At 48.8% G+C, this 13,063-nt stretch overlaps 1 protein-coding gene across 1 annotated transcript; it reads left to right on the top strand.

Annotated features, from left to right (window-relative positions):
- Nucleotides 1-7,598: 7,598 nt before the first annotated feature.
- LOC129337800 (cathelicidin-2-like) lies at nt 7,599-11,701 on the top strand. The gene is made up of 4 exons (XM_054991751.1): nt 7,599-7,864; nt 8,893-9,000; nt 9,997-10,080; nt 11,409-11,701. The coding sequence occupies exons 1-4, from the start codon at nt 7,688-7,690 to the stop codon at nt 11,517-11,519; spliced, it is 480 nt and encodes a 159-aa protein (XP_054847726.1). The 5' UTR covers nt 7,599-7,687; the 3' UTR covers nt 11,520-11,701.
- Nucleotides 11,702-13,063: the final 1,362 nt, after the last annotated feature.

The raw sequence follows: 13,063 nt of genomic DNA, 5'->3' as shown, positions 1-13,063 counted from the left end.
GAGAGCTGCTCCAGTGACCAGTACTTCAGGGCAAGAGGTTCAGACATGCCATCTGAGGGTGTGGCGGGCCCAGAACACACACACACACACACGCTGAGCACATGGCAGGAGAGTCCGATATATTGTGAAACACGCCCTGAGGCAGGATTGAGTCTCTGCCCTAAAGCAATGCCTTAATTGTTCTTCCCAGGGTGGGACAAAGGACTGGAAAACTGTCTCCAGGGTGAGACAATAAGGCGGGTGAATTGTCTCCAAGGCAGGACAATGAACTAGGAAGGTTTGATCAGGTTTTCCTGGGAGGAACTATAGGTGTAAAAAGATTATTTGATGACCCACAATGGCTGGATGGGCGAGGTTATAATAGGCGAGTGGCTAAAGGGTAGAATTGGCAGGGTGTGTGAATGGATTCATCCGAGTACCTCTGCAGACCTCCCTTGTTCTGTGGTTGTGCACAAACTCCGGGGTGTGGGGCTAAGTTAGCCTTAATCCTCTTCTCACATTCCAGTCCTTTCCCATCTCCTGCCCAGCCAGGCAGCTTGTCTGTGTTTTAAACACACGAGCAGAGGGGCTTATGATATCGCCAAATTCATAAGCCTTAATATCGTGAGGGCAAGTATGACCACTTACAAAGTGACATTGACACAGCCTTGGGGAGGCAAAGATGAAATTAACAAACCCTCTGAGGAGTGATCACCGCCGGCTCCATTTTAAACTATGCTTCCCACTAACATTGCCTCTTCGTACACTTGACCAACATGCGCTGAGGCCTCTTGTGTAGAGAGATGATGAGTCCCCTGTCCTCTCTGAGCTGCCCTCAGCAGTCACCTGTGTGGCTTGGCAGGACAACTGGCCCTGTGTGGGAGACCCATGCAGCCAAGAGGTTAAAGGGCCGAACTTGGACGGGGGGTGGGGGTTTCCTGAGTTTAGGTTGCTCATGAAACAGACTGGTCAGCCACTGCTGCTTGCATTCGCAGCCCTGGTAGGTTTTGTGCCAATGCCTAAATTGTGCTCCATTGCCAGCAGGAAGATTTGTCTCAACCTCTTCCCCTTTCTTGGGACTCCAAGAGGCCAGATGTTGGCCAGCAAAGGATTCCACACGAGAAGATGCCTCTGTGAGATGGCTGGCCCTTCACCCATTCAAGTATAGAGGTTGGGTTTGGGACCCCCATGCTGTGACCTATAGTGTAACCAGGGCTTTTTTTCAGCAGGAACGCGGTGGAACGGAGTTCCGGCACCTCTTGAAAATGGTCACATGGCTGGTGGCCCCGCCCCCTGATCTCCAGACAGTGGAGCGCAAGTGGAGTGCAAGTGAACGGGGAGGAATACACGTGAGTCTGTTCACTTGCCATTGAAGTGTAATTCGTCACTTCTAGCTTGGCCCTCAGCTTCCCAGCATGAACAGGGAACAGCATGCAGATGGCGCATAGTGGCAGCACTTCTGGTGGCCACAGCAGCAGTGCTACCAGCTGAACGCACCAGCCAGCGCAATTGAGGAAAGGTCATGCATATGGCACGGGGAGGGGGGGTGAGAGGGTTGGTGAGCAGCGGAAATGTGAAGGCCATCTGGCTGTGACATCTGCCACCCTGTTGACTGCCAGGATTGGTTCAGCTGATCCGGGTGGCTCTGCAGGTGCCCTCCCTCCCTCCCCAATCCATGTACATCCCTCCTTCCAATCACACCTGCTATTGTCGTTCATTAGCTATTGTCATTTGGCATCTGAAATCACTCTCCAAGGTATAAGGACAGATGGACTCACTTTCTAGCTGTATCTGAAGAAGTGAGCTGTGGCTCACGAAAGCTCATCCCTTACCACAGATTTTGTTAGTCTTGTGGGTGCTACTGGACTCTTGCTCTTTTCTACTCCTCCTGAAGCTGTATGCTCAGTGGAAGAGGATAACTATTCCAGACAGAAGAAGAGCACCGTTCTTTGGTCAAGGGAATCCCATAGCTGCGCTCCCCTCCTAGAACCTCCAAACAAGCTCAAGGTCCAATTGTAGAAAGGGAAGCAGGAAGGGGCATTGTGCTGGGCAGCAGAAGAGGCCACCCAAACCTGGCACTGCCCATGCGGAAATGGCCTGAGTTCCCAGCATGGAACTCGCAGTGCAGGTTTGATTGCGTGGACCGAGGCAGACCCGGGAGAAAATGTAACGTGTCGTTAGGACTTCAGAGAATGACTCCCCCCCCCCCCCCCGCCGATCTTTGGAATCTGGAAGGACTTCCCCTCCCGGTCAGCTCAATTGGTGAGGTGTAATGGGTGCGCTTCTGGGTGTCGCCTCTCCCTACACCAGAGGTCTCTGCTCACTTGAACGATTTACCTGGAGCCGCCTCCGTCAGTGCCCTGCTCTTTGATCCTGGCGCTGTTGCAGCCTCTGTGCTCCTAAAACAGGGAGCATGTGCTCTGTGGAGCTGAGATGAACTGGGAGAAGAAAAATGCCTTTGTTCTCTCCTGTACAAACAGGATGTCTTAAGAGAATCAGCATTTAACAGGCGGGGGGGGGGCAGATAAGAGCCAAGCATTAGGAAAGCTTTCCTAATCAGCCCCCCAAGGTCATCCGAGAGGCAGCCTGCCTGTGGAGGTCTGACTTCTGCAACGGCAACCACGTTAATGCTGATGCAGCCCAACTGCAAGCCGCGCCTGTGGTGGGGCCTTGCACAAGAGGTTCACCAGAAGCAAACTGAAATCCAGATCGAAAATTAACCCCTTCAGGGCCCATGCTCTTGAGCTGTGGCTCAGCCCTGGCAGAAGCCTCAATGCGGCGCATGAATTTTCAAAGGCTTTCATGTTAACTTGGGAATGTCCTCCCGTTTCACGGAGTTGAGCTTGGAGGCCATTCACATGTGCAACTTGCTCCCGTTTCAAGAGCCACCACACACTTCTTTAGACAGTGATGGAGAAGATGTGTCTCCTCACTGACCCACCCCAAATGCTAGGCCCAGTGTGCCCTGGGACAGGACTCAGGTGCCATTCCGCCATAAGGTTGGTGGAGACAGCCCCCCCCTTTCCACAGAGACTGCCCCCAGCTTTCCCTTCGCTCTCCTTCTCCTCCTCTGTCTCTGCGTGTAAAGTGCCGTGAAGTTGCCGCTGACTTATGGTGATTCCGAAGGGCTTCCAAGGTAAGAGAAGAACAGAGGTGGTTTGCCATTGCCAGCCTCTTGGTCTTTCCTGGAGGTCTCCCATCCGGTTGCTAATCAGGGCTGACCTTGCTTAGCTTCTGCTCTGGTTAGATCTCACCTAGAGTATTGTGTTCAGTTTTGGGCACCACAATTTGAGAAGGAAAGAGACAAGTTGGAACGCGTCCACAGGAGGGCAGCAAAGATGGTGAGGGGTCTGGAGACCAAGTCCTATGAGGAAAGGTTGAAGGAGCTCGGTGTGTTTAGCCTGGAGAGGAGATGACTAAGAGCCAAGCTTCAAGTGATGCCTGACACAGGTTGGACACTTGTCAGCTTCCTTCAAGTTTTGATGGGAAATGTCGGCATCCCGGTCTTGCAGCTGCAATGGAGGACCAAGCTGTAAAACCAGGACGCCTACATTTCCCATCAAAACTTGAGGTAAGCTGACAAGTGTCCAACCTGTGTAAGGCGTCACTTGTAGCTTGGCTCTAAGAGGTGATATGATAACCATCTTCAAGTACTTGAAGGGCTGCCATATGGAGGATGGCATGGAGTTGTTTTTTGTTGCCCCAGAAGGTCAGACCAGAACCAACAGCTTGAAATTAAAAGAGTTTTCAGCTAAACATTAGGAATAACTTCCTTCCAGTTAGAGCAGTCCCTCAGTGGAACAGGCTTCCTCGGGAGGTGGTGGGCTCTCCTTCTTTGGAGGCTTTTAAGCAGATAACTATAGAAGAAACATACTATCTTGAAGTTATTTGCAATAATATAGACCTATCCACCCACTTTGCAATAACAGAATATATTTTCTACCATCCACTTACACCGTAGGAATAGATGGACTGAGGTTGCATAGAATTACATCTGAGGACCTGTAGCGCAAGCTTATACTGTTTCATATACTGTTTTTACTATTTATTGAATTTATTGAATATTTATTGGATACGATTCCTGAACTCTGTATTTATTGATGTATGTTTATGAGTACATGTGATATAGTGTTGTTATCAGAGTGCTGGTGGCATTTATGTAATAGAGTGAATGTTTACTGTTATAATCATAGTTTGCTTCATCATTCACCTTGCACTTTAAGATAGATAAAATTGTGAGATTTGGATTGTTATTCACAGGGACTAGTGTCTACATTTTTGCTTATCTTCTGGGCATGGAGTAGGGGTCACTGAGGTTGTTGGGGGGAAATATTTGTGAATTTCCTGCATTGTGGAATATCCTTGTACTACAATTCCTACAGCTAAGAAACTAGCCAGCCTGTTCCTAAAACACGTGGTAAAACTGCAGTAGTTTCCTAATAAGGTAATATCCCACTGAGGTCCACAGTTCGTTGCCAAATTCTGGTGGGAGCTTCTTAAACTCGCAGGGATTGAACAAGGAATTAGCTCCACCTATCATCCCGAGAGCGACGGACAATCTGAATGCACAAATCAAGTGCTAGAACAGTTCCTAAGGTGCTACATTAACTATCAACAAGATGATTGGTTTGATTTTCTTGATTTCGCGAATATGCATATAACAACTCAGTACGTAGCACGACAGGAGCCACCCCGTTTAAAATAGTACATGGATATGAAGGAAACACCTTGCCTTTTGCTGCTACCCGTAGCTCCCAACAGGTGGGAGACCTGGAGGAATGGTGGACTAACTTAACTTCCCAATGGGGAATCATCCAAAAGACTTTGGACAAAGCAAAAGAGGACGACAAAAATTTGCTGACAAAAAACGCTCAGAGCAACAGAAACTACAACCAGGAGACTTTGTATATATGTCCATCAAAAACATAAAAGGGGAACAACCTAGCAAAAAAATTGGGGTGGAGATATCTAGGCCTTTTTCCTGTAAAAAAAGTTAATCAATGATGTAACTGTGGAAATTGAATTCCCAAAGAATTTAAAACAAATCCACCCAGTATTCCACTTCAGTCTTCTAAAAAGGGCTCCCCCACCTGATCAGCGGCATCCAGAAAGGGGATCCCCACACCCAATGCTAATAGATGGGACATATTCACTATGAAGGGGAGGAAATCCTAGACTCTAAAATTAAACACAACAAACTTTTCTACCTGGTCAGATGGAAGGACTTCGATGAATCTTACAAAGAATGGGTAGAGCAATCCCATATGAATGCCCCCAGACTGATTTCAAACTTCCATAAACGTTATCCGGACAAACCTGGCCCTTGAGGAGAGGGGCTATCTTTGGGGGTGGGGGCAGAATGTCATGTTTGAGTAGGTTTGCCAGCCTCCAGGTAGTGGCTGGAGATCTCACAGAATTACAACTGGTTTCCAGGTCACAGAGATCAGTTCCCCTGGAGAAAATGGCTACTTTGAGGGGTGGGCTCTATGGAATTATGCCATGCCAAGGTCCTTTCCCTCCCCAAACCCCACTTTCTCCAGGTTTCTCCAGGTTTCACCCCCTAGAACTCCAGGAATTTCCCAACTTGGAGCTGGCAACCCTATGTCTGAGCCCCATCCATGCCAATTTTAATAATCCTTTTGTTCTGAACCAATGTATCCTGCTGTAACTTGATGTCATATTACCAATGCCATAACGATTTCTTTCACAGGCTTTCACATGTGTTTATCTAACGAACTGCAAAAGTTTCCAGTATTTCTGACCTTGTATGCTACTCCCTCTTGGGCTTTGCTATTTCTTGGTTTTCAGTGACTCATCTTGATAGTATGAATATGTAAACCGTTCTCACACAAGGAGAGTGCTCGAACTCTTATTTATTGTTGGGAGGGGGAAAGGAGCAAACTCGAATGTTAAAAGAAAGGACTTTCTCACATGTCGTCATTCCTGTCAATTTTTACTCTTGATGCTTAGATGCTTACCTTGCTTCTGAGTAGTTCTATGGACACATATATGAAAATGATTTGATTTCTGAATAAAACCATTTAACCAAGGACCTGCGTCTTGCTGCAATGGTACAGGGATCTGTCTGCCATATCCTGCCATCCATAGCCTGACAGTGTGGGGGGTTGGACTAGATGACCCTGGAGGTCCCTTTCAGCTCTATGATTCTACAAGCGAAGAGCCCTTTGGCTCGTGCCCTTAGGCTGATGGCTCTGGGTATGCCTGAGCCTCATACCTGCAACAAGAAGGGGATAGCTCATGCTTAGCAAAATTTTACACCTGGCCAGGATATTCCTCCCAGTCTTTCCCTCCCTGCTGCATTAACTGCAATGGGGGGAGGGATTCCTCAGTGCTAATTAAAAGTGCTTCAAAATGCAGATGTGACTTCACTGGGGAAAAATATGGAAGGACATCCAGCAGAGAGGGAGCTGGACTGGCGGATAAATGACAGCACAAAAATGACGGAATAAAATAATCTGGCAATGAGATGAGAGATCCCACTGAGAAGGTCTGGAGAGGAGGCATACACATTTTCTAAATAAATAGATAGCACACGAGTCCCGCGTACTACAAGGGGGGTTTTGTGCGTGTGCACAAATTCTAGCAGGCCTCTGCATCCAACTGACTTCGGCCTTTCAAGAGCATGCGAAGTCTCCAAGTGTGGAGTCTTGGGATTCAGACCAACTGGAAATTCTCTTGCATTAGCTCCACTGCAACAGAGGCCATGGCTTAGAGTCTCTGTACATGAGCTGCCTTGGTGTGTGTTCATCAAATGTAGGGAGACATAATGTTAGCTGGGAAGCATAGTTTAAAAAGACAGAGCCCGCGGAGATCACTCATCTTCGACTCCAGAAGGCTCTGTCAATTTCTCCTCTCCAATCTAAAACTGTGTGGAATTGCAACCGGAGAGCAGGCAGGAATGGAAATGGGCTGGAGCTGCCTTCCAGAGCTGGGCTTGGACCTGGAGAGGTTCTGATGGGCTGAAGTTCCCCTTCTGGCGTTTCACAGCCCCTTCACGCAGCTCCAGTGTATAGCAAAGCCTTTGCTCTGCCACCAGCTCTGTCTTTTTAAACTACCCTTCCTAGCTAACATTGCATCTCCCAACATGTATTCTTTATGTCCAACGTCTCGTGCAGAGAGGCTGTCAGTGATACAGCATTTTCTCGGCGTGCAGAAGGGCCCAGGTTCAATCCCCCAGCATTTCTAGTTAAAGAGGACCAGGCCTCTGCCTGAGACCCCGGAGAGCTGCTACCAGTCGATATACGCTGCCTGCTTTGGTATCAGGCATATCCGTGTGCTCCAGATCCAAATAGGTGAGAACTTGTGCACAGCCCCCACTCACTTCAAGGGTCTCTCACAGTGGATCTATAGCTTGGGAGATGGGCCAGTTCAATTGAGTCCCTGATCCAGCAGAAGATGGACTTCCCACTTGCACCAGCCTTTCCTAACACAAAGCCCCCTCCCTCCCAGCCTCCCCACCTGGGCCGTTGTGCAAGCAGAGCCAAGGATTTCAGCAGTTCCTCTCTGCAGATCCAACTGCTATCCCACTTTGGCAAATTGGCCAACAACGGGCATTTCCTGCCGAGGGGAGAGAAAGCCACTCCATCCCCAGCCGACAGGATGTTAGCCCACCAGGCCCACCGGGGGAAGGATATAAAAAAGGAGCAGGCAGGCTGGAGTGGCACCTTGGGCACCCCCTGAAGCCGGGATGCAGAGCTGCTGGGCACTGGTGATGCTGCTTGTGGGGGTGGCCTCAGCAGCCCCCACACGGTCTACCCCTCTCAGCTATGAGCAGGTTCTGGCGTCTGCGGTTTCCACCTACAACCAGGAGCTGGGCCAGGAGAACGCCTTCCGCCTGCTGGAAGCCGAGCCCCTGCCAGATTGGGTGAGTCGCTCCTTGACCGGGGCCTGTCTCCGTGAGCACAGAGGACGCTGCTCCACCAGCACCTCTTTCCTCTCTGCTCCCTTCATTCAGGGGGAGAGAAATCCTTTCAGCCTCCAGGCACTGGCGTCTGAAAAATCTGACTGTTTTTTGAAAAGCATGGCTGAATCCAAGCATTCCTAAAGCCGTGGCCCGCTGTTTGACTATCCATTGGGCCCATCGAGGGCTGAGCATAGAAAGGAGAATCTGAATCCCTCCTCCTCCTCCTCCTCCTCCTCCTCCTCTTTTGCCACAGGGTTGCCAATAGACCAGGAGAAATAGTGTCCGGTCACTTTTAATTTACCAGGTGTGCTGCTGTGGCATAGTGGTCAAGTGGTTGGGCTGCAAATCAGCACTCTGCCAGTCCAACTCCCACTCCTGCCATGAGAGCAGCAGGTGGCCTCCAGTCAACCGCTCCCCCCCAGCCCAGCTCCCCAGCTGTATTATGGGGATATTAACAACAGTGACTTCGTTCACTGCTCTGAGTGGGGCACTGATCTGTCCAGAAGAGTGTAGTTATTATTTTTACTTACCCCCAAGTCATGAAATGTGTAATGGCCCATTTCCACACATTAAGCCTCTGCTAAAAGGTCCAGACATTTTCTTCAGGTCTGTTCCACCCTCAGAATAGTTCTTAATGCAGGCAGGGGTAAACCAGCCATCTGCCATTCCTGGCTGGCTGCAGGGGGGCAACCTGTCCATTGTGTTTCTGGACCTCCCCTGATTCCTGGATTCCCAACAAGGCCAATGTACCTTTTACAGCATCACAACAGGCAGAAATCCACCAGGTGGAGCTCCCCGTTCCCCGTGCATGTGCATAGCTGAATTTCTCCCTGCCCTGCTGCTGTGCAGCTTTCAGCAGCACTTGGCCAGATCAAGGACTGGCGGCTCCCAGCTTCTCCAGACAGGAGTCCAGCTCATGCAAGGCAGGGCAGCTGCCTTCAGGCCCCCACTGCAGACATGACTGATCTCTGGGCTGAATGTCTTTGCAGGACCCTTCTGCCAAAACCATCCAATCTCTGAAATTCTCCATCAAAGAGACGGTTTGCTCCACAGCCGAGAACCTGGACTTGAGCCAGTGTGACTACAAAGACGATGGGGTAAGGAGATCCTTCGTAGGGGAGAGAAGAGGGCCCAGTTCGTACTGCACAGCTTCCATGCCTGAACGGCAGGCGTGCAATAAGAATGCAGGTGATGCTCTGCCTGATATGGCGGGGTGGGGTTTGCCTGCTGTCTTCCTAACACTCATTTGTGTATTCCTGAACCAAACAAAGAGCGAAGGTAACGGTGCCCCATTTCAGAAAAATCCTCAAAGCAAAAGATTTTTCATACCTTTTTATTAGGAACACCAAAGAGGGTGCAGGCTTTGGAGCTCTGCAGAACTCTTCATCAGACCGGAAATTGGTTCAGTCCAAAAAACAAATTGAGGGCGGGGCTTTCTTGGGCCTGCCAGCGAAGACCCAAGCCTGCAGCCAAAGCCCCAAAATAGAATAGCTGATGTGTTGCAGACATAATGGGATTTGATGGTGCTAGGCTTGCCAAACTCCAGGAGGGGCCTGGAGAGCTCCCAAAATTACTACGTCTCCGGAGGACAGAGATCGTTTCCCCCTGGAGAAAATGGCTGCTCTGGAGGGTGGGCTTTCTGGCGTTGTACCCTGCTGAGCTTCTTCCCTCCCCAAATGCCACTTTCGCCAGGCTCAAGCCCCAAACCTCCAGGAATTTCCCAACCCAGATGTGGCAACTCTAGAGGATGCCGAGTGCCATTTAAGCAGGGAGTGCGGATCCCCTCCAAGTCTTCAACAGAGGGTCCATTCTGCAGTGGGCTTGGGGCTATGCTGGGCTATTGAGTCCCCCCCTCCCCCTATGCCTGAGGGGATATGCAGGAAAGATACAGAGTCCAAAGGGCCTTTTTTCTGCGAGAAATTTGGAGTATACTTGGGGGGGGGGAATTCACGCGGGCTGGAAATGCCCTGGGCTGGACCATGCAGGCTTGTCCTGCTCACCCTGGTGCAAGGATGAGGGTGTGCAAGGGGGTGAGCAGCTCCTGAACTCGTAGCTTGCTTGGGGCTGATTTCTCTCCTCCTTTGCTTGGGCAGGTTGACAGGGACTGCTCTGGGTTCTATTCTGCTGATCAGGATCCACCACTGATCATCGTCCAGTGTGAAGATATGGATCAGGAGGTATTTTTTTGGACAACTCTGTTTCTTCTTTTGCATTCAGAGCTGGGGTGCTGCCAAAATGTGTGTGCGTGAGGGAGGGAGGGGGGGAGATCCCAGCAAGGACCGGCTTCTGAGTCCGTCTTTGCAGATATCTCATAGGAGAGCCAAGAGGACTCCCAAAAGTTATTCCAAAGTCTGTACAGATGCATGCAGAGATCTGACAGGTTGCAGCTTTGATTTCCAAAAGTATGTGTTTGAGGATGTTCCCACTTGGTGTCTTCCCCAAAGACACCGTGCTCCTGAGCACATGCAAAGTACACATCTGATGGATGGTTTAAAAAAACCCAAACAATCAGTATATTGAAATAGATCAAGATGGGTAGCCGTGTTAGTCTGTCTGTAGCAGTAGAAAAGAGCAAGACTCCAGTAGCACCTACAAGACTAACAATTGTGGTAGAGTATGAGCTTTCGTGAGTCACAGCTCACTTCTTCAGAGAACTTTTTCAGAGAACTTCTCTAAAGATGTGAGCTGTGGCTCATGAAAGCTCATACCCTACCACAAATTTTATTAGTCTTATAGGTGCTACTGGACTCTTGCTCTTTTCTAATGTAAGGAAAGACTGCCTCTGAGCATATGAAAGGTTCTTCCCAAAGAGTATAATCTTTTCAGCCCATCTTGTAGAAACAAACGAAAAGCAGTGGCTTCCTGAATCCATCCTTGTCAATTTGGAGGAGTCCACACACATACATGGATATTCGATCACCAGCTTTTGTCTACCAAAATTTTCACACTTTATGTTTAAGACCTTTTGAGTTTATAAAATAGTAAAATAGTAAAGAGTCCAGTAGCACCTTAAAGACTAACCAACTTTATTGTAGCATAAGCTTTTGAGAACCACGGCTCTCTTTGTCAGATGCAACTTTATTGTAGCATAAGCTTTCAAGAACCACAGCTCTCTTCATCAGATGCAACTTTATTTTAGCATAAGCTTTTGACAATCACAGCTGTCTTTGTCATCTGACAAAGAGAGCTGTGGTTCTCAAAAGCTTATGCTACAATAAAGTTGGTTAGTCTTAAAGGTGCTACTGGACTCTTTACTATTTTGCAACTATGGACTAACACAGCTAACTTCTTTGGATCTTTGAGTTTATGTTGAGTGGGGGAAGGGAATCAGGTTGTGGTTTTCAAATGGATTTTTATGTCCCAGAGACTGGAGAAGAGGAGGTTGAAATTCTGGCCACTTGGCAGTTTTGCCCCCAGCAGGCCAAAGTCTTGCTGGCTTGCTACAATGCGCAGACATTGGCTCTGTTATAGCTCTTGACCCCTGTCTCTCCTTTCCTTGCTCTAGCTGAACCGCATCACCCGTAGCCGCTGGAGAAGATTCTGGAGGAAAACCAAGAATTTTGTAAAGCAGCATGGTGTCAGCATTGGTCTGGCAGCCCTGCGACTACGTGGATAGCAATGGCCGGAGAAAACCAACCTACAGCTGGTTGCAGTCCTTCGAGACGCACTGCCACAATTGCATGGAAAAGATACCTGGGGAGTTGTGCCTGCAGTCTTTGAAAGCCCCATGTTGCTTCTCACACAGCTCCTTTCTTTTCCCTTTTCCTGATGCATGCCGTAAGACTTCAGTCCATAATAAAATTTGTACCATTGTGATTGTAATTTGCAAGAACGTTGTTTGAGATTAATGCGCCATGTTGTTTTGGGGACATCAATCCACCACCAAGACCAGCTTGTTGTCAAACTGAAAGATCCTTCCCTGAAGCCTTAGTTGACTTGTTGCGGCCCCTAGTGGGGTTTTCATGGCAAGAGACTCAGAGCCAAGCTACAAGTGACGCCTCACACAGGTTGGACATTTGTCAGCTTACCTCAAGTTTTGATGGGAAATGTAGGCGTCCTGGTTTTACAGCTTGGCTCTCCATTACAGCTGCAAGACCAGGACGCCTACATTTCCCATCAAAACTTGAGGGAAGCTAACAAGTGTCTAACCTGTGTGAGGCGTCACTTGTAGCTTGGCTCTCAAGGAGCTCAGGTACAGTCAGCAGGATCCTTCCCCATTTGTCCTCAAAATAAAATCCCTGTGAGATGTAGACCAAGGCTAAGATAGAGGAGGGGCCCAAGTGAGGTTCCATGACAGATGCGGGACTTGAACCTCGATCTTCTAGGTCTTGGTCCAACACTCTAACCACTACACCACACTGGCTTTGGGTAAATGCAATTCATTGATGGAATTAGGTGCATCTTGCGTTGGAAAATCTTGCAAAATGTTGAAAAAGCATCACGTTGTCTTCCCCTTTGGGGCCAATGACCTCCACAAAGGATTTCGCAGCCTCTCCCTTCTGTGCTCCTCAGTGCTCAAATGAATATTTCCCCCCCTTCTCGTGCCCCTTCTCCATTTTCTTTAGACAGTGGTTAGGAGTAGGACATTAGTCTAGGCTATGGGAGATGAGTCCCTTTCTCTCAACCTTACCTACCTGACAGGGCTCTTGTGAGGATAATGTGAAGAAAGACATGAATGGAAAGGAGGGGAAAGGCGGAATAAAAATGTGCCAGGAAAGAGATTTCATCAGCTAACTATAGCAGAGAATGCATTTGGCAGAGACAGGTCTGGAATAACCTTGCAAACCAACATCAGTAGTTAGCATTATATGCCCCTCTCCAGTTTTCAATGTGCTTCGTCTACATTGGGTTGGATCCTGCCACTCTAATCAGCTACCAGCAGCAACTGCAGAAAAAGGCACTGCTAGAGAAAGGCACTGCTAGCAGAGCAGAGGGGTATGATCCAGAATCTCAGTCCTTACAACAACCCTGTAAAATATTGTCTTCATGCCGGAGGGCTGAGAAGGAGAGTCTTGCCTAAGGCCGCTGAGTCAGTATGTGGCAGAGGCAGGATTCACACATGAGACTTTGAGTGGTTCTGCTGCATCAGCTGTTGCGTTCTAGACCACAGAATATGGGCCAAATCCACACTACATAAACTTTCCCGCAGTTTTACAACTT

The sequence above is a fragment of the Eublepharis macularius genome, chromosome 11 (genome assembly GCF_028583425.1).
Source record: "Eublepharis macularius isolate TG4126 chromosome 11, MPM_Emac_v1.0, whole genome shotgun sequence".
NCBI classification, from domain to species: domain Eukaryota; kingdom Metazoa; phylum Chordata; class Lepidosauria; order Squamata; family Eublepharidae; genus Eublepharis; species Eublepharis macularius.
Note: the sequence above shows the minus strand (reverse complement) of the source record. Positions and strands in the feature narration are given on the sequence as shown.